We start from the raw sequence: 20,731 nt of genomic DNA on the forward strand, positions 1-20,731 counted from the left end.
GCGAGCCGGCGAGGCCCCGCCCTGCCCCCAAGCCCGGCCCCTTCAGCGAAGCTGGGGCGAGGGACTGAGGGAGCTGAAGGGTGAGCTCCGGGGCCGGGGCGGGGGCGGGGCGGGGGTCTCTAAAGGATCGTGTTTCCAGGATTGGGGGACTGATTTCTGGACTTAATTGTATGTGGAATGAGCCCTTCTTGACCCCACCCAACCTCAGTTTTTTTTTCTTAGCTCTAGAGTAAAACAACAGGAAAAAAGATCTCCCAGAATCTGCTTCCAGACTCCCTCACTTGGACAGAAGCTAGAGGAAGCCTAGTACTGGGGAAAGAGAACGCAGGCTTATTCCCTTTCCACTGTCCCACAAGCCAACCCGTCCCTCTGTCCTGTACACATTCGACACTGGAGCCGTGGATTCTTCAAACAACGTGGAAGCACCCCAGAACATAGAGTGAGCTGAGTTCTGCAAAGGAAGGAACGTTCTCTCCAACTAAAGATGTTGGAAAGGACCCCGGGGACATTCTGCCAGAATTTCCCCCTCTTGGACTGACTTTTTTGTGTAGATTAACTTTCTCTTCACCCTGTTCTCATAAATTCTAAATTATTTTCTTCCACTCCTAACTGAACACGGGAGGAGAAAGGGAATTTGGTTTTCAAGATTTGTTCTTCTAGTATCTAATTAAGAAGAGAAAGTGAAACATAAAGCCAGAGAGCTGAAAATAGCCACGAGAAAGGGCATGAGCCTGTCTATCAATACACACATGCCGAGCTCCTACCCCCGCAGAGATCGTGCTCAGCAGAGGCCTTCTGAGAAGCAGGAGAAAAAACGGGAGGCTGTCTTTTCAGATTTGTGAACAACTCCCTAAGGAGCAAGAAAATACCATGAGAAACAAGCTCAGAATTAGGCCCTGGTCGTGGATAGGGTTGTCAACGGTCTGCCTCTGTCTTTCCAGCAAAGACTGAGGAAAAGAAGTGAAAGTGTTGGCAGTTCCCAAGCCAGGGAAAACCACAAGAAGTAAATTAGTTTGTGGGCTACAAGCCACTTCCCAGGAACCCCATCCCAGTTAGTGATCATTTTGGTTGTTTGTCTTTTTTTAAGAGAGAGAGAGAGTTAATAGAGTGAGAGAGAGATAAGCTGCCATCTGTCAGAAGTGATTTTTTTTTTTTCCGGCAGGAGCAAGAGGTTAACCAGAGATAATGGTTCCTGTTGGCCAAGATCTGTCTTCTCCCCACACTCCCTCCAGAGAAGCTAGTGGTGGCACCTCCAGAGCTGTGCCAGCCAATATAGAGCTGTGCCAGCCAATACAGTCTCCACGAGCCACCTGTGGCTCTTGAACACTTGAAATGTGGCTGTAGGTGTTAAATGTGCAGCAAATATAAAATAAACACTGGATTTTGAAGGCTTGATATGAAAAAAATCTCATTGATAACATGTAATTGATTTACATGTTGAAATAGTATTTTGGATATATCAGGTTAAACAACATTTATTATTAAAAGTGATTTCACTTGTTTCTTTTTGCTTTTATGTATGGCTACTAGAAATTTTTAAGCCATATATGTGGCTTGTATTATATTAGACAATGCCAGAGCCTGGACCAGCAAACCTACACACACAGACACACACAGGCATGCACAGTGTTCTCTACCTCCCCACCTCCAAGTAGAAAATTGATATCCTCCCTCTGCCAATCTATGATCTTCTTGTGCTTTGATAATCAATCAAGCCTTTCTTCACTGATCACATTCTGTGGCCCAAAATGCCCATGTATGAGAGGGGCTACTTTTTGTTTTTTTAACAGCGTCTCCATACTCACTATTATGTATTGTGTTGGCCTGTCTTACTTTCCACTTGAGGTGGAAGTCACTTGAGGGCAGGAAGGTTATAGAATCAATTCTTTGTGCGCTCTCATAAATTCTGCTGCAGATGTCTTCACTCTGTATTCAATTTGTGAAGCCAGACAGTATTTGATGACTGGTCACTCTGCCCACACATACCACCACATTTTGCCCTTTCTGAAAAATATCCCAGTTATCCGGCATTTCTCATTTCCTAAGAATCTAAAGCCAGGATCAGAGCTCTCCCTTTACAAATTCAATAATCTTTTTATGTAGGGCAACCTAGCTTTGACTGCAGAGGAATGAAAAAGAGGGTGAGCTTGGGGGTAGTGGCAGAGAAAGTATCCTGGAAGCCTCTGTCCCTCCTAGAGAGAAACTTTCTGGAATAGGCGCTGGAGTCTCAGGGCTCTTCTGTCTTTACCTCACAGGACTCCCATCCCATGGCCTGAAAGAACACCAGAGATGTGTTCACAGTCACTCAGCAAGGAGAGTCTGATGAGAGGTACCACTCTTCTCCCCTAAACCCTACCTCTTCTCTCAGACTGACACCTTTAATCTAAGGACCACAAACTAAGCAAAGGACTGGAGGCATTTTGCTGCCTGCAGCTGTCTCCCCAATTACTGACTGGGAGGAGGAGTAAGGGGAGTTCATTTTAATTCATTTTTGTGAATGTTTAATATTTCAATTAATATGATTAGCCCCAAGCCTGAATGAGCGGCAGGGCGTCAGATCTGCTGAGAAGACATAGAGTAATGAGATCAACAGGGCCATAGGGTCTTCCCCTTCTCCATCCTCAGAGGGCATGATCTGTTTAGCATCTCCATAAATACCAAGATCAGATTAGAAGGCAAGGAAAGGAGCAGTGGGGGTGGGGTAGGTGAGTGGAAAGTTACTTTCAAGATATATTTGCCCTTCTAGATTCCCTGGCTCTGCCATCACTCGCTGCTTCTGAGCACCCACCACTGAATCCTCTAGCACCTCCCCCACTGCCACCCCATCTTAGAGGACCCTACTTGGTGGACCTGGGCATCCATGTGTTGAAGTGTAATCAAGTCTACACACATACACATTCACTCAAATGCAAGCACCTGCCGGAGTGTGGCTCCAGGCCACAACAAATAAACAGGCTAAGGAAGGATGGGAGGTGGTCCACAGAATCAAGCAGTAAAAAGAAGGACTCTCTCTCATCCAGGGCTTAAATGGAGACAGAAGAGGAAGAAAGGCCAGACTTCACCACTGCTCCTATTCTCAAGAGGAATGTTTGATGTGGGAGTTAAATGCGTGGACACAGGAGCCAGACTGCCCGGGCTCCAATCTCAGCTAGACCTCTTTCTAGCTGCATGGCTTTAGGCAAGTTATTTCAGCTCTGTGTCTTGGTTACCTCCTCTCTATTTGGAGATAATGACAAAATCTACATCATAGGGGGTGGTGAGGGTTTAGGAGTTAGTAAATATAAAGCACTTGGCACAAAGCCTGGGACACTGTAAGAGCCATGTAAGCACTGGCTGTTACTATTATTTTCCTTCCAGAAGAGAAGCCTGCCTGCTGTGATAGCTCAGGAATGGAGGCCCCTGGGACTCAGCTGGGACACAGTTTAGAGACACGAGTGCCCTGTGGAAACAGCAGCCCTACTCCGGGGGTGAAGAAGGGAATGACAGGAAGACAGGGTGCTCTACAAAAGCCCAGAACCCCAGGAGAGCCCCCGTTGCTGAGCACTGACGGAAAGCAAGGGCTGCCACCACTGACAAGGTCTGATGTCCACAGATAATCCCTGCACTGAGGGTGTGCTCACGCTCCCTCCAGATCGTGGAGCCTGCCAATCATCCATAGAAGTATCCACGTTCAGGGGAGCAATGGTCCCCGAATGTGCCTCCCCTGCTCCTCTGTGCTACCTGGCTCAATTTGAGTCCCACTCAAAGAACCCAACTGAAGAAAGAAGCAAAGGAAAGAGTAATTGGGTTTCTACATCCTAAGGGGAAGCTTGACAGCTGTGGTTCTTCCCACTGAAGGAATCAGGAATCCACTGTTGTCAGAGGTTCTTTGCATGAAGTGTTTGTTAAGCTCCTGCTACGCATGAGCAAGACAGGGTGCTAGACACTATGAACAGTAAGATGCTGAATTAAACGATGTCCTGGTCTTCAAGGAGCTTACAAGTGAGAGCGCCCGCCGCGCCTCCTCCGCGGCCTCCCTGCCCACGCACTTATACTCACAAACCCCCCAGAGGGAGAGAAGGGGGCGTCGGCAAATGCCAGAAAGCTATCGTTTTTCTTGGTTCCTTTTCTGGAAAATATACAGTTCTCTTTCTGCATTCATCTCATCCTGCTCTCGCCTTCCCCACGTTCCTTTCCATTTTTCCTCTCTGCATTTTTTCTTTTTCCCCCAGACTCTGCGACCTGCTTCCCTCTCCATCTACACCTCCTTCCCCTTCAGCCTGTCCAACCGTCCTATCTCATCTTCTTTCCCCTGATTTCTTTCCTTGACTCTCTACTCTCGGGGCTCCCCAGATGCCGGGCTCCCCTCTTCCCCCCCCAAACCCCCATCTCCTGAGTCTTCCAGCACCGGGGACAGCTCCAGCCCCCGGAACAATGGACCCCATTTTAGGGTTCCTCTGTAAATTCTCCATCTTAGTGCTTTGCCCAACTACTGACTGGGGAGTAAGATGGGGGAAGGGTTATTATCAACAGGACCAGCTGCTCTTCTGGGGGCGGGAAAGGAGTCAGGGAGGATGGAGATAGAAAGAGGGCGTGGCTCTTGCTTGGATTGTGCGTCCCTCTCCAGGGTAGAGAATTTGTATTCGACCCCTGAGACTGACATCACTGATGTCAGGGGAAAGGAGGTGGGAGTGGGGAGGGGGGTGTGGAGGGGGGAGGTTTTTGTTGAGGAGAGCGCGGCCGGAGAGCAGAGCTCCGGGACCCAGGTGACCGGGAAAGCAGGCAGCCCCAGCGGCGGGAGCAGCCGGCAGCAGCCCAGGCCCGGGGACTGGGGTGGGGGTGGGAGGGGGGCTGAGGGGAGGACCTGAAGGGGGGCGGCAGGGCAAAAGGGACCCCTGAAGCCCTGCCGCCATCAGAGATCAAGCATCTGGCATCAGGGATCTTCGGACCCAGCAGAAGGATCCGTCACAGGGGAGGTGTCCTCCCAGGGAAGCCAACGAGACATTCACCTGCCCCACATCAGGAGTGGGCCCCCCTCACTGACGCTGCTGGCAACCATAGCAGGCCCCTTAACCCCTCAGTCTCCTCCCTATCACCCTCCTCAGGCCCTTTCCCCGCCTCCAGCTCTCATCTCAACTCCCAGTTCCCAGCCCTCTAAGCCCCAGCGCCCCAGCTACCACCTCTCCCTCCAGGTCTTGGCCACACTCACCCCCATCCTGGGACATTTGCCAGATCTCTGGGAGGGAGATCGTTTGTTTGGGCGATGCCCCCTGGTGGCATGACAGCGTCTGCCTAGACCCCTGACCCCTAGCCCTCAACTCCCTGGGCCTCCTTTGTGTGAAGAGCCGCCCCTCTGCTCAGCAGCGTGGTTGGGGGCCAAAGGGAAAGCCAGCCCCGGCTGGGCCCCCGGGCCCCACCACTTATCTCCTTGCTGGGCAGCTCCCCTTGGCCTTTGGGTCTCTCCCTGCTCCCTCGGCCCTCCTCCTGGGCCGCCTCGATGAAGGAGCCGGATGCCATCAAGCTGTTTGTGGGGCAGATCCCGAGGCATCTGGAGGAGAAGGACCTGAAGCCCATCTTCGAACAGTTTGGTCGGATCTTCGAGCTGACTGTCATCAAGGACAAGTACACCGGGCTGCACAAGGGTGAGGGGTCGGGCAGGCTGAAGAGGCTTCGGGGTGGGCTGGGAGGCTGGGGGTAGTTAAGCCAGGCTGGAGGGGTGGAGCGGCTGGGAAGGGCTGATGTGGAAGGAGAGGAGTTCAGGGCTGGGGAAAGTGGATGGAGGAGCATAAAAAGAACTCAGCTAGTGATCAGGAAACCCAGGTGAAGGACTAAGGAGGGCCTCTTTTGGGCAAAGAGTTGTCAAGAGGGCACAAAGATGTGGATCCCAGACATATGGGGGTGTTGATGTCACATGGGATGAACTCAAGAAAGAATGGAGGGACAAGAGAGCTGGTTTGGGAGATAAGCAGCTGGGTAGGGGTGTGTGTGTGTGTGTGTGTGTTTGTGTGTGTGTGTGTGTGTGTGTGTGTGTAGCAAGACTGAGAATCTGAGCAGCCTCAGATAATATTGGAATGGGGGTCAGGACACAGGGTCAGGTGCTTAATGTGGAAAGCGTGGAGCTGGACTGGGCAAGGCAGCTCCAGGACTAAAGAGAGGGACTAGGAAGCAGGGCATGAAGGCTGGAGATTGGTAAAGATCTGGAAAGTGTGGGAGGCTTAGAAAGTTAAGAGAGTGAGGGAGAAGGGAGGGTGCTCCTCAGGCCTATCCAAGGGCTGTGCGGCTAGGCAGGGCGGTCGGGGTCAGCACTTGGAGAGCTCCACGCACTGGAGATCCCAGGGGCCACACTAGCTCCCCCTCCACCTGGCACAGGGAAGAGGCACTTCCGGCTAACTGCTCTTCCCTTCCCTTCTCTATTTCACTCTCCACCCTCCACCTGCCTGTGGTGGAGTTGGGGAGAGATGAGGAAATAGGGAAAATGGGAGAAGAGAGGGATGATGGTGACCAAGATGGAGGGAGGTGGAGGTGAGGGAGAGGGGAAAGGAGAACAGCTCAGCAGGAGAGAAAGCCACACTACTCCAACTTGTCTGGCAGTCACATGGTCCTTCTCCTCTCCTTACACAAAGCCCATCTCCTGACAGCCCAAGTGTCCTCCCTCTTCCATCACCACCAGTATTTAGGCCTCCGGGTGTCTGCCCCACTTCTGGGGCAGAGTGTCTACCCCTTGGAGACACCTCCCCACCCCAGCAGGCAGAAGATGACAAGAAGGGAAAGCTTCTCAGTCGTCAGTCTTTGGAAGGGAGCCTTTCAGAGAGGGGAGATGGAGGACTCACCGCCCCCTGCCGTGTTTCTCTGCCCCTGCCCCTCCTCAGGATGTGCCTTCCTGACATACTGTGCCCGGGATTCAGCCCTGAAGGCCCAGAGCGCCCTACACGAACAGAAGACACTTCCAGGGGTGAGTCCTGCCCTTTGCAGGGCCAGGGGGCTGAGAAGGGCCATAGAAATGGCAGGAGGCTCACCACCCTCCTGACACTGAGCATATTTTCCACCTGCTCTCATCACCAGGAAGTCCCTCTCTCTCTCTCTAGCATCCATCTTTCTTGCTACAGATGCATGCATTTCTTGTTACCCAGAGAGAAGGAAAGCAGCGATTAGTGGAGTAAACATGACTTTTACCAGGAGCAGATGCAGCCCCTTCCCCACTTCCCAAGCTGCCCATGGGGCAACACTAGAGGGAGGACCCGCTGGTTGGAAGGTGTGGGGAAAAGTCTCTGGACACCAAGTGTGGATCAGGGTGAGCAGGAGGCACCCAGGCACTCTTTTGTCACTCTGGAAGGGCAGACTGGCTGGCTGTGAGATGAGGGAGGAGTGCCTGTGACCTGAGAACAGGCAGCTGGTGCCGGCTGGATTGGCATCTCGGTGCTGGTTCTTGAGCTCCCTTCTCCTTTCTGTCTACCAGGAAGAGTCCCAGGAACAAAGCCACAGAGCATTAGGGTAAAGCAGGGCCTGGGCAGGCCCAGGCAGGTCTGGGCTGGAGGTAGGCCTGAGAGTAGCAGGCAAGGGCAGGGACAGACATTGTAGATGATCAGGCCTGATGCCACCAAGTATGCCCAGGGAGGCAGGGGTGGCCACGGAGGTGGCCCCTCTCCTGCAAGGTCCTATCTCTTTGTGTCTTCTTCTTCCCAGCCAGCCTTGCTTATTGTTCCAAGCCTGGGCTGGCAACTGAGGGCAGGAAGAAAGAACCTTGGACTGTCCCCCTTCCCCGGTCATGGAAGCTGGGGGGAAAGGATGCCCCCACTCCCTTTGCTATCTGTCTGCTCTGCCTTCTTCCAGACTGTGAATCCCAGCAAGTGCCTTCCTGAGACCTAACTCCATCCCCACCTTCAGCAAACATTTGCTCAGCAGGGTCTGGGTGCCAGAGACACATCTGTCCTGGCCTCTACTGCTTCTCCAACATGGGAAGTGGAGACTGCTGCTGCTCACCCATCTCTTCCTAAGAGGGAAATAGAAAAAACAGATGGGGAAAGGGCAGGTGGAGACCTGGGAAAATTAGAACTGCTGCAACCACCCCCAACTTCAAACCTTGCAGAGGTCCATGACCCAGCCCTTCCGTGGCCTCAACCTTTGAGCACTGCTAGGAAAGCAAAGCCAACTTCGGCAAATCCACCAAAAACCCCACCCCCACCAACGATCTCATCCCAGTTGGTGGCAAGAATAGCCATTGCCCGTCGCAGCCGGAGTTAAGGGTCATGCACGTGTGTGAGCTACAGGACCCAAGGCGAGTGTGTGTTTGTGCATACAGGCATGTGAGCTCCTGACAGGCCAGATGTGCGGGGTTTGGGCACACGTATCCCTGGCAAACCTGGTCCCCATCCAGTCCCAACTTGCTTTCCCCGCTTTTCTCTGTGGAGGCCCCTCACAAATCAACAGTTTTCATCTCCATCACCATTTGTCTTTTTCTGTTGTCTCCCTATCTCGGAGCCCCTGCAGAAATGAGAGGGGGTCAGAGCAAAAGGTAGATAAAGAGGATTGGAGTGAAAACATGGATGAGAGACAGCCTGGGGATGGGCATGAGCCCCAAGGGTGATATGTACCAGTTGTGGGTGTCTACCCTGGGTCTGTGCCCCTCCAGCTGCCTGGCAGCTCAGGCAGAGCTCCATCCTGGGTGTGGAGAGGCGCCACCTGCCCTTCTTGAGGAAGTCCAGGCCCGGATGGGGGTGAGGAAGAAGGGCGCCTGGTTAATGATTGTCTAGCCCTGCTCCAGAGCTCCCAGGTTGAATTCTCCACCTTAGTCCTTGCCCCAGGGGACAGAATCCAGAGGGATCTGACAGAGCTTCCAGTAGGAAATGAGGGTTCCATCCTCCAAGGCAGACCCTCATCCAAAGGGTGTGAAGGAGCAGATCCAGGGCAGCTGTGGGGAGCAGACGTCTGTGACCCTTTGTCTTCCTCAAGTCTTCTCCTTTCACCTGCATTCTCCCCTCAGTGTGTGTTTGCACGTGTGTATGCATGCACACGCGTGTGTGTGCATTGTGTCAGCTCCTGCATAACTGTGTTCTTCCTACTGTTTAATCTCCATGCCTTCCTACTGCAGGTTTTTTTTTTAATGGGAGACATTTAGCCCCCTCTCCTTGCTCCCCATCTCTGTCACCCCCAAAATCTAGAAGGTGCTACCACACTAGGGTGATATTTTGGGCTGCAGAGAGAAAGAGAAAGAATGGGGGCTGGGCCTATAGCTACTGAGCCCCATTTCCTCTTCTCTGCCCTAAGAGTTCCCAGGAGTGGCTCTGCCACAGGTCCCTGCATTTGTCCTGTGAGCAGGGTGTGGCCTCCTGGAGGCGGTAGAGTGGGGGTTGCCCTCTGTCCAGCTCTTCCCCCTTCACCCTGAACCAAAATCCCACTTGGGGAACACAGGCCTTCCCTGTCGGCCTGCAGTCAGGAAGGTGGATTCTGGCCCCACAGAGAGAACCCGTGAGTGGTCTGGGACTCCGGGAACAAGTGTGGAGCCAGGAGTGGCAGGACCCCAGGCTGTACCCTCAAAAGAATTAGATTTTGTGAGAACTGTGAGGTCTTCTTGAAAGTGGAATTTTTGCTATTGGCGAGGATGAGGGCCTTAAAAGTGACCGTGGTGGAGGGGCTCCACGATACTGGGTTGGGGTATAAATAGCCCCTTCTTCTTTGGGAGGCCCGAGGGAGGGCCTGTCACCTGGTGGGTAGTAACTAGGGAGGAGAGGCACCGTGCCTGGTTGCCAGGTAAACAGGGCACAGCTGGACTCAGGGGAGGGGGCAGGTGTGCCCGAGCTGAGCTAACAAAGCCTGAGCTCCCCACAGGAAGTGCCAGGCCACGAAGAAGGAGGCTGGGAAGGGGACACTGGGGCGCCAAGGGCCCTGTCTGTGACCGTGTAGGGGGAGCCTACCGTAAGCACGGTCCTTGCTGTGGTTTGTACACTTGTGTGTCTCTTTGTGCGAATCCACATCAGCCATGGGTATTTCTCGAGATGCTATTTTTGTGCCTGGGAGCCTATGCCAGAAGGGAACTGCATCCTTTCTCTCTGGGTCCCAGGTTCCCGTCTCCGTCTAGAACAGCAAATCCCCAGGCGTGCTGGGAAGGGGCTAGTGCCAAGCGTAAGAATCCCCCAACCCTGGTTCTGATTCTACTTCTTGTGAGGTGGGCATAGGGGTGGGTGCCTGGCTGCAGAGGTGCCTGTGAGGGAATTTCCTGAGTGCTTTGGCTAGAGCACAGGAGAGAAGGAGGTGAAAGCCCGTGCACCCCGAGCATCTGACCCGCTGTGCTTTGCCTGCACATGCGCACTCGCGCGCACACACACGCCTAAGGAGACTGAGCTTCGGATGGGATAATCCCAGATTGGCGGGCGATAAAGCTGGGGGCAGATTGGCTGGAGGATTTGTGTGACTGTTACCCTCCCTCCCCACCAGCTGCTCTCAGATCCAGAGATTTGGGGGGTGGGCGTGGGGCTCTGGGATAGGAGTATCAGTTGAAGTGGGGCTTACATTTGGTCTGAGGCCGGGAATACCTAACTGGTGGAGTCGGCCAGACTGACTGGCATGATGGACACCTGGGTGAGGATCCAGGGTGAGAAGGGGCAGGGGCAACTATGACTTCTGTACTTCTTGGTGCTAAGTGATGCCACATACAGGATCTCCACATGCTGGAGCCCTGGAGCTGACCGGAACCTGACTAGACATCGCCTGGCCCACTCCCTTGTTTTATAGATAAGGAAGTTGAGGCCCAGAGGGGACAAGTGGCTTGTCCAAGGCCGCCCAGCTAGTAAGTGGCAGGGCAGGGCTAGTCCTTAAATCCAGGTCTCCTGACTCCCAGTCCAGTGCCTTTCCTGAGGGTACCTCTAGCCTCACCCTCAGAATGTAAATGGATGGTTTAATTTTTTTGGTCACTGGAACTACTGCCCCACCATCAGATGAGTGGGGCAACCAGGTGTGGTTCCAGCTGTCAGAGTCCTCAAGAGCAAAATATTTTCAGACACGAAATACTAAGTCCTTCTCCTCTTTCTCCAGTTCCTATAATACTCCCCACCCTGGTTAAGAAAATCAACCTGCAGGAGTAATTTCCAAGTCCTCTCACCAGACAAGAACATGGAGAGTGGAACTAGGAATTTCTCCATTTCCACTGAAGACTGAACAAAGGGAGATACTGCAGGGGTCTGGGAGAGGTTAGAGCTCTGGAGGACTTCCGTGCACAGGGTAAATTGCGAAGGAGCACGGGACAGCAACTCCTCCTTTAGAGCCCTCCAGGCACCAAGGATTTGCTCTGGAGGAGGGAGGCAGGAGAAGGGATGGGATGGCCCCTGCAGGGCCTGCTCTGCAAGCCTCCCTCCAGAATCAGGAAGGTTTTCTGGGCCCCTCCCCCACCTCCCAGCCCCCACCAAATCCTCCACCCCCAGCATACCCTGTTACCACCCCCCACCCCACTCCCTCTCTGGGTGTGTGGAGCAGCAGAAGTGATGACGTCACCACGGTCGCCAGGGCGACGGGGACGGATAAATCAGGCTGAGTGGGCGGTTGCCATGGTGCGCATTCTCCCGTTGCCACGGAGACTGGGCATCTGCTCCCTTTGTGCTGCCCAAGTGCCTTCCCCCTGGGGTCAAGGGGTATAGGGGGGCAGAAAGAGAGGCAGACACAACTCTAGAGGTCAGAAGGAAGTCTGGGCCTCTGTGAGGTCTCCCTCGGTCTAGAGTCCTCCTTGGGGCTTCTTCACAGAGTGGCCTCTGTTGCGCCCACTTTGTAGAATTGAGGCAATTCTTATTAAATAACCCCTTGGTTGGGCTCTCTCTCAGTCCCCGGGTCCTATGCGCAGGCCCCCTTCTCCCACTCAGGACAGCAGCACCCATCCCTGGCCAAGTCATTGGGAGCCCAACCTGAGCCTGGAGCTGTGCCCATGAGCATCTCCCTCTACATCCTCTCTCTCCGTGCCTCTGATCCCCTCAGGCCTTCATCCTGAACAATATTAGGCCCTGTCCCTTCCTTCCTATCAGAAACTTAGAGGGCCTGGGGCTTGCCCCTCTAGTCTCTCTGCAGGGCCCGGCCTGGGAGGGCTCTTGGGTGTTCAGAGGAGGTCCCCAGCAGCTGCCTTCTCTTCTCTCCTTCAGATGAACAGGCCGATCCAGGTCAAGCCAGCCGACAGCGAGAGCCGAGGAGGTAGGTTCTGTGCCTTTGGACTCTGTCCCTCTCCTCCCACCCTCAGGCCCAGGGCCTGGAGTTGTCGAGGGGTAGCCTTTCTTGAGGGAGAAAGCCCGACGATTCTGAAGAGTTCCCAGCTGTGGTGAGACCGGAGTCAGTGTGGCCAGAGGGGGCGAGATCTGGGGGGGTACAGATGGCAAAACCGAGGCCCGGGGCAGAGTGCGAGTCCCTCAGAGCTGGGATGAGCAACCTCTGCAATGTACCCCATTCCCTAACCATCAGCCCCCACAGCCACTGGCCCCTAGGGTAGCGGAAGTAGTGTTAGGAGCTCTAGGGAAGGGTGGAAGGAGAAGGGCTGGGAAGGCAGCAAGGAGGCCCTGAACATGCCCTCCTCCTGTGCCCTATCACCCAGAAGACCGGAAGCTGTTTGTGGGGATGCTAGGGAAGCAGCAGACAGATGAGGATGTCCGGAAGATGTTTGAGCCCTTCGGCACCATCGACGAGTGCACTGTGCTCCGGGGGCCAGATGGCACTAGCAAAGGTAGCCCACCCACTGCCCCTTCCCCACCGGGCCCTTCCCCTTCCCGTTCCACCCCCATGGCTCCCTAGGCATCGGGTTCCACTGCGGAGTCCCATGGGGATGGGTGCTCACCCCTCTCCTCTTCCATCTCAACCTCTCCAGGTTGCGCCTTCGTGAAGTTCCAGACCCACGCCGAGGCCCAGGCAGCCATCAACACCCTTCACAGCAGCCGGACCCTGCCAGTGAGCCCCACTCCCCTGCCCCTGGGCCTCTCCTTCCCACCCTGCCCACCCGCCAGGCCCTGGCCCAGATAAGCAGTCCACTCAGGATGGGCTATTTGAATTTATTGGAAAAGAATGTTCTGGCAGAAGAACCAAACAGCTTAGGGACACCCTCACATTTCAAATGGCATTTCCCCACCTCCCCACTCCTCCCCTACTCCCCATCCATCTTCAGCCAAATTTCCCTCATGTCCCTCTCCTTCCCCCTCCATTCCCCAGCCCTCCCTTCACCCCCATCTCTTCTCCAGCCTTCCCATATCCCCCTACCCTCATTTGCTGGGGCACCAGGACACTTTCTTAGAGGCCCCACGTACACCCCCTTTCCCTGCCCCTGCACAGCAGCGTTAGGTCAGTGACCACCCTAGAACCCAACTCTAAACTGGAACTGGCTGACTCAGAAGGCTGTGCACTTCCCATAACTCACAGCTCTCCAGCATAACTCACGGGGACTTGGCGGAGGGGACACAGCATTGGGTAGAGAACTGTGTCCAATGACCCTATGCCCCTTCCAGCTTTGAGATTCTAGGATTCTACCATCGTCCTTGCAGATGCTCTAATTTGGCTTTTATTCAGCTCAGACTAGTATTAAGATTTGAGGCACACCATGAGGACTGGGGTGTGGGGGCAGAAGTCGTGGTAAGGCACGCAGGGCAGCTACAAGGGAAGACTAGCCTGAGATTAAACATCTGCTGTGGTGACCCGGGGTGGGGATGATTTCCAGTTCAGAGTCCTCACAGAGAAGCCAATGATGCCCTCTCCATTCTAGTAGGTCTTTCACTTTCCAAGCACATGCCTTCACATTCCTCAATTTTTCTTCTAGCTTCTAGCACATCCTAGCACAGGGAGAGGGTGGGATCTCCCCATCTGTCATATGCAAAATGGTGGCCGCCCTCTCAGAGAGGCCAGGCCATGCCATGGGGGTGGAATGGAGACCAGGTCCTGAGGGCTCTGGGGAGGAGAGACCCTGACCCTGCACCTCTGACCTGTGTGCGGGCCCGTGCCCAGGGTGCCTCGTCCAGCCTGGTGGTGAAGTTTGCTGACACTGAGAAGGAGCGGGGTCTCCGCCGCATGCAGCAGGTGGCCACCCAGCTGGGCATGTTCAGCCCCATCGCCCTCCAGTTCGGAGCCTACAGCGCCTACACCCAGGCCGTGAGCACTGCCCCCAATGCCGGGCCAGCCCTCCTGACCCCCAGTATCTTGCCCCCACCCTTCTGATGCCAAGACCCAGGGCTGGGAGGGAGCCAGGCTGGGGCACAGGAGGCCTGCTCCACTCTCCTCTCCCCTCCCCCCAGCTGATGCAGCAGCAGGCGGCCCTGGTAGCGGCTCACAGTGCCTACCTCAGCCCCATGGCCACCATGGCTGCTGTGCAGATGCAGCACATGGCTGCCATCAATGCCAATGGCCTCATCGCCACCCCCATCACCCCATCCTCAGGTATGGCCTGGGCAAGGCTGGGCAAGGGAGCTAAGCGTGGTAGGGGTAGGGAGAGGCACAGGGCATTGCTCAGGGAAGCCTCGGGGTCTAGGAGGGACTCAGGGGTCAGAGTGGCCTACTTCCTCCCCTCCGCCCGCAGACTTCCTGACTGGTTCTCTGCGTGTGTGTGTGTGTGTGTGTGTGTGTGTCTGCTCCTCTGCTCTGTCCCTGTCGCTTTCTCCTCCCCAGGAACCAGCACCCCTCCTGCCATCGCTGCCACGCCTGTCTCTGCCATTCCGGCTGCCCTGGGCGTCAACGGCTACAGCCCGGTGCCCACTCAGCCCACTGGGCAGCCCGCCCCTGATGCTCTGTATCCCAACGGGGTTCACCCCTACCCAGGTGGGACTCTCTGCCTGCCCACCCCATCCCAGCAACCATCTAAGCCACCACTCCCATTAGGGAGGCAGGACACACCTTCCCTTCCAGCTTTGGGGGTTACAGGTGCTTCCTCCTGCCCTGCCATCCTGGGCGGGGATGATCCTTCCTGTTGGGCTCGGCCAAGAAGCTGAGGTGTAGAGCAGTGAAGCGACCTGTCCAGGGTTGCAAGACAGTCAGACCCAAGTCTTCCTAATGCTGGGCTCTTTCCCCTCTTCCCACTGCTTTGTGCATTTCCATCTTCTCACTTCACACCCCATGCCCAGAGAAGCTCTGCTCCCCACCTGCCTGGCCTCGGCCCAGAGGCCCAGAGAGGCACTGGGGGCTCCCACTGCATGCCACGTCCACGCTCATGGTCTGTGCTGCTCTCCCCAGCCCAGAGCCCCGCAGCTCCCGTGGACCCCCTGCAGCAGGCCTACGCGGGGATGCAGCACTACACAGGTGAGGCGCCCTAGCCCAGGCCCCTGCTCAGGTGGGAGGGGCAGCAGGAGGAAAAGAGGCCCAGTAACTGGGTCTGGGCTTCTTGGCTCCCTGCCAATCACCCTCTTCAGGCTTTACTGACAAGCCCAACTGTGGGGAGGGGTCTTTAAGGGCAGCACACCCAGGGATCTGAGGCAGCTCCTTCCCTGACAACCTCTCAGCCCTGCAGCTGCCACTGGCCTGGGCTAGGGGGAGACAGGGTTGGCTGGGAGGGCTTAAGAAGCCAGGGAAGCCCCATCAGCCTCTCTGTCCTCCCCACCCCAGCAGCCTACCCAGCAGCCTACAGCCTGGTGGCGCCTGCATTCCCGCAGCCTCCAGCCCTGGTCGCCCAGCAGCCCCCACCACCCCCTCAACAGCAGCAGCAGCAGCAGCAGCAGCAGCAGCAGCAGCAGCAGCAGCAGCAGCAAAGAGAAGGTACTGCCTGGGGCCTTGGGAGATCGGAATGCCCTCGTTATGGGCTTGGGGACTCCCTATTGCCCTGTGCTGAGCCCAGCTCTTGCCCATGTGTCATGATGAAAGCAAGTGGGGAGGGGGTGGCTTGGCCCACACTGTCGAGGACTGGGACTGGAGGGCCCTCCCAGGATCTGCTTTCCCTGGGACCTTTGCTCCTGGAGCGTGCGCCTCCCAGTCACTGAGCTCTTTCTTCTGTCTCTGCCGCCACCCAGGCCCTGATGGCTGCAATATCTTCATCTACCACCTGCCCCAGGAGTTCACTGACTCAGAGATCCTCCAGATGTTTGTCCCCTTTGGCCATGTCATCTCAGCCAAAGTCTTTGTTGACCGGGCCACCAATCAGAGCAAATGTTTTGGTAAGAATATGATATGGCACATTTTTTGCCATATTCCAAATCAGGACAAGGTCTAATATATTTGAAGGCATTTATGGTCACAGTGGACCCAGTATTTGAAATGCTGATTATCCAAGAGTACAAAAGAACCATTTTGACACACCCAACATGCCACACCCAGCTGCTGCCCAGGCCCATCTCTTCTTCCTTCAGCTTTTCTCTTAAAAACTGGCCAAATTCATGCCTCATGAGGTCTGAAATAGGCTCATGGTCTGGGGATGTTTGGTTTGCAAAAGGCAGGCTTAAGGAGTCGGTTTTAGCTGCCTTCACATCTTTGAAAGGCTGCCTCAGGGGAAAAAGGGAATGTTCTTCTCTGCTTCAGAAGCCATTTAGGGCCTGGAAGTGGCCATTTTCAAAGGGCAGGCTCAGAGTTATCCAGGCAGAGGAAGGGGTCCCTGCACAGAATGCTGGGAAGAACGTGGTAATTTTAGTGGCTGGACTGGATTCCTCCATTCAACCCATCAATCAACAAATTTCTACGGAACGCTGCTAGGTGTCAGGCAGCTTTCTAGGCATTTCGGACACTTGGGAGACACAGGGTAGTGCTGGAGGTCTCCTAAGCACAGGAGAGCAAGGTGGGGCTGTGCCGGGCCTTATGCCCCTCTCACCCCAGGCTTTGTGAGTTTCGACAATCCGGCCAGTGCCCAGGCTGCCATCCAGGCCATGAATGGCTTCCAGATCGGCATGAAGCGCCTCAAAGTCCAGCTAAAGCGGCCTAAGGATGCCAACCGGCCCTACTGAGGGCCCCCAGGTGGGTCCCGCTCCTGTGTTGTGGCCTCCCTCCCCAGCTCTACACACTGCAGCCAGGGCCCTCGATTGGACTGCCCCCCACCCCTGTCCTCCACCACCCTCAGGGATGCCCACCCCACCCTTGATCCTGAGCACTTGAAGCAGGGGACTGGGGCAGCTCCCTCAGCTGTTTTTCAATAATCTGAGTCACTCTCTCTCTCTCTCTCTCACACACACACACTCTGTGACCCAGAAAGAGCCAAGTCTTTGTATATATCTGTGTCCACTCCCTGGACCTTCCGCAATATCCGGTCTCGTTTGTCTGGTCAGTGTCCATGTCTGTGTGTGTCTCTTTCTGGTTTTCCTTCGGGTTGGAGTGGAATTAGGGGAATAGGACTGGAGGATTAAGGGGTTGGTGCCAGAGGGCCCTAGAATCCTTGGCTCCTAGAATCTCTGTTGTCCTGAGAAGTAAGGACATCAGCCCTGGTTGCCCTGGACTTCAGGTGATTTTTCCCACGTAGCAGCAGCCCCATGGGGCAGCAGAGTGCACAGGACAGACTGGGGGAGCCCATTTCCTGGCCTCTTGGGAGTTGCTCTGGTTTAGGTGGAAGAGGTTGAAATGCGCTGCCTGTGAAGTTTACTTATCAGGTCCCCTCCACCCCCATTGCTGGCCACCACCTCAACCTCATGGCCACAGAGCTGTAAGCGTTGGTTACTTTCACATTGTTTAATCGCCTTTGGACCAAACCCTTGAGAAAACACAACCCAAGAAAAATACCCACATTTTCTGTTTCTCCCCTTTCCCCCCAATCCTGGCTGCTTAACTCCCCCTACCCTGGGGGCCCCCCCAGCCCAGGGCCCGTGTCCATTGTCGGCCGAAGCCCCCATCCCCGGACCCCTGCTCCGGGCCCCTGTAAGTTGCATGGAACGAGCGTGTTGTCTTTGGAGCCGATTGTTTGTTATTTGGGGAGGGGCCGCGGAGGGAAGCACCCCCAAGCCCAAGGTCAGGGCCGGGGGCAGCTCGCGGGACGTGCTTGGTCTACAGTGGTTGGTGACTGTGGTCTGTGTTTGTGCATTTCTCTCTTGCTTTCTGTGTTCCTTTCCAAAAAGGAATGAGAGCACTACCCGGGGGCCGGGGGTGGTCTCACCCCATGAGACTCCATCCCTGAGCTGTGACCTGGGCTCTGCCCTGGCCTTCTCTGTGGATGTTCCCTTTCTTTTTTCCAGGTGTCTGTCTCTTACATGCACTCCCTTCTCTGTCTCTCTCTCCATTTCTCTGCCTGCCTGTCTGTTGTCATCTCTTTGCCTCTCTCCCCCTCCAGTCTTTATTTTTCTCATGGGCTGTTTGACTATTTCCTTCCTAATATCCTCTGGTTTCCTGTATGGTTCGCCCCCTCCCTCCTGTCTCCTCTATCCCTGCTCTCATGGCTGGCGGGTGGGGGCAGATGGGTCCGTTTGGACTGAGGCCTGATGATCTGCCTTCCTCAGGCAGCCCCATCCTAGATGCTGTCACTCACCCCAGCCCCCTCCCCTCCCCCAGAGCCCATGACCCGCATCATGGGCTCTTCCCCATGCTTCACCCATGTTTCTTCCTTCACAGGTCTGGAGATACCAGAGGAAGGGGCGCCTCACACCCTCCTCCCACGACTGGCCCCGGCCCTCTCTGCACACCTGCCCTGGGCCTTGACTGGGTTCTGGGGCAAACGCTGCTTCGTGGCCCCTGGGGGGCACAAGACACCGGCCCCTCCCACCCCCTGCCTCTCTGAAGGGCCGTGCTATGCTTCCCTGCCTCCAAGGGCCCATTTCCTCCTAGATGCCCTTTTGGCCTTTGTGAGGGAGCGAGGAACAGGCTCGAAGGTTCCGGGGTATCTGCCTTCTGCTGGGCTCCTGTGACGGGCCTTCTGTGCCCAGCGTTTGTACTTGCCTCCCCCACCAGTGGGCCTGTTGTACCTGTGCAGGCCCCAGGAGAGCTGCAGGGGCCTGCCATACACTCCCAGCCCACCCTCACCCCAGCCTCTTCCCCACATTAGGGGTTTCTTGGAAGCTGGCTCTCACTCCCCTCCACCCTCTAGCTAGAGGTAGGATATCCCTGACTCTTGGGCTCCCAGCCCTAAAACTCACTGCCTCCCCCAAGGGCCCCCTCTAAGGAGAGTGTGGGGGAGCCCTGAGGGCTGCCTCTCTGCCAGTCAGCCACAGAGACCCTCCTCCTTTCACGAGGAAAAGACCTTCCCCTGAATCCCTAAAAATGTTTACAGTCTCTGCTGGTTCCCTCCGTGTAAATACCACTACCACCCGTGCGTTATCCAGCCCGCCCGGCCTGGCCCGGACGCTGCCATCTCTCTTTCTGGGAGTTTAGACAATGTTGCCCTTGGATTTTTTTCTCTCTCTTAATTTCTCCCTTTGCTTTGGGGGGTAATTGGATATTGGGAGGAGGGGTGTGGGGAGGGGTAAAGGGGTTTATTACCTGATCATTTTCTTTAGGAAGGTTTTAGGGAAAAGAAAATGGGGTGGGGGTGGGAGTGGTAAGGGGAGACCGGGGAGTCAGTTTCAGACAGTTCTCTATGCTTAACTTATTTATTTATTGCATTTTACTTTTAAAGAGTTGGTCTTTTCTGTCTAAATAAAGAAAAAAGTTTAAAAGCATCAAATAAGAGTCTTGGAAGGTTGAGGGTAGGGATTGTTCCCTGCCCACACTGGGAAGGGGGAGGGAGGTAGAGAATGAGGTTTGAGAGAGAAAATCCCATCAGGGAAGGCCAGGCCCTTGCTTCGGAGCAGCATCCAGGCCTTGTTCATGGCTTCATGATCCTATCCCTTAGCCCTTCTTTGGGGCTTAATTCTGGAATGTCCTGCAGAGTTGGGCACAAGGAGATCTCCCCTGTCCGGGGCTCTCCTCTGTATCCAGCCCTGTCCCTCTGAAGGCTGAGGACTTGCAGTCTCACATCTGGACCTCCATTTCTGCACAGAGGCCAGTGTGGATACTAGGAGCCAGTTGTGACGCCACCATTTACTAACCACTGCTCCGTATGTCATTCTGTTCCTAGCCCTTATTGTGCATTTCCTCATTTTATCTCCTAACAACCTTGTGAGGCAGGATATAGTTTATTTATTTTACTTATTTATTTTGCGACAGGGTCTTGCTCTGTCACTCAGGCTGGAGTGTGATGGTGAGATCATAGCTCACTGCAGCCTCGAACTCCTGGTTCAGGGGATCCTCCTGCCTCAGCCTCCCAAGTAGTTAGGACTATAAGCATGCATCACCATGCCCAGCTCATTTTAAAAAACTTTTTTTTTTTGTTTTGTTTTGTTTTGTTTTGTTTTTTGTAGACAGGGTCTTGCTATGTTGCCCAGACTGGTCTTGAACCCCTGGGCTCAAGCAAGCCTCCTGCCTTAGCCTCCCAAAGTGCTCAGATTATAGGCATGAGCCACCACGCCCAGCCTAGGTAGGATATAATTTTACAGACGGGAAAAGGAGGCTTGGAAGGTTAACTAACTTCCCCAGAGTCACAAAGCCAGTAAGGCATGGCTGTAGGAGTTGAACCCAGTTTGTCAGACTCCAAAGCCCATGATGTTCTCTTACCTGTTCTTTGACCTGAGGCAAAGATCCCAAGAAGTAGCAAGCAGGCTTAGGAGTGAGTCCTTCAGGTAGAGGGTGGACTACATAAGCCCTAAGTCCCTCCACTTCCCAGATTCTTCTCTGTGAGCTGCTTTAGGGAAGGCTCGGGATCACACAGGTGTCTTCTTTGACTTCATAGCACATATGCTTCTAGGCTGCTACCCCACCCTCAATATGTCCCTTCTTATAAACTTGCTCAACTTCCAGCTCTGATCTGGCCTCAGGTCAGAGCTCTGTGAAGGCACAACAGTAAATCCCAACTCATCCCCAGATCACTGCCCTG

The 20,731-nt window shown here is 54.9% G+C and overlaps 1 protein-coding gene and 1 long non-coding RNA gene across 18 annotated transcripts; both read left to right on the forward strand.

The window, feature by feature from the left end:
• The first annotated feature begins 44 nt into the window (after nt 1-44).
• LOC141407163 (uncharacterized) lies at nt 45-1,038 on the forward strand. Its single transcript, XR_012414723.1, has 2 exons — nt 45-80; nt 223-1,038. It is a non-coding gene; the product is annotated as an uncharacterized lncRNA (long non-coding RNA).
• A 3,490-nt stretch (nt 1,039-4,528) lies between these two features.
• On the forward strand, nt 4,529-19,478 carry CELF3 (CUGBP Elav-like family member 3). Of its 17 annotated transcripts, none has more exons than XM_073995226.1 (15): nt 4,697-4,745; nt 5,516-5,621; nt 6,849-6,931; nt 10,708-10,762; nt 12,099-12,147; nt 12,542-12,670; nt 12,812-12,891; nt 13,936-14,079; nt 14,223-14,364; nt 14,593-14,742; nt 15,154-15,219; nt 15,523-15,672; nt 15,924-16,067; nt 16,720-16,857; nt 18,436-19,478. In XM_073995226.1, the coding sequence occupies exons 5-14, from the start codon at nt 12,099-12,101 to the stop codon at nt 16,845-16,847; spliced, it is 1,182 nt and encodes a 393-aa protein (XP_073851327.1). In that variant the 5' UTR covers nt 4,697-4,745; nt 5,516-5,621; nt 6,849-6,931; nt 10,708-10,762; the 3' UTR covers nt 16,848-16,857; nt 18,436-19,478. The 17 variants fall into 17 exon arrangements, with proteins under 17 accessions (XP_045219475.3, XP_065401956.2, XP_045219495.3 ...); XM_073995216.1 differs by lacking the exon at nt 10,708-10,762 and adding an exon at nt 11,008-11,193; XM_073995250.1 differs by lacking the exon at nt 10,708-10,762 and adding an exon at nt 11,008-11,193 and having other exon boundaries at nt 15,526-15,672.
• Nucleotides 19,479-20,731: the final 1,253 nt, after the last annotated feature.

The sequence above is a fragment of the Macaca fascicularis genome, chromosome 1, assembly GCF_037993035.2.
Source record: "Macaca fascicularis isolate 582-1 chromosome 1, T2T-MFA8v1.1".
NCBI classification, from domain to species: domain Eukaryota; kingdom Metazoa; phylum Chordata; class Mammalia; order Primates; family Cercopithecidae; genus Macaca; species Macaca fascicularis.

Bases quoted from the DNA above. Each gene is read 5' to 3' on its own strand.
- CELF3 (XM_045363540.3), top strand. From the start codon at position 4,554: ATGGAGATAGAAAGAGGGCGTGGCTCTTGCTTGGATTGTGCGTCCCTC. The intron at 5,622-6,848 runs GTGAGGGGTCGG...GCCCCTCCTCAG, and splicing joins GTACACCGGGCTGCACAAGG to GATGTGCCTTCCTGACATAC. The intron at 15,220-15,522 runs GTGAGGCGCCCT...TCCCCACCCCAG, and splicing joins GGGGATGCAGCACTACACAG to CAGCCTACCCAGCAGCCTAC.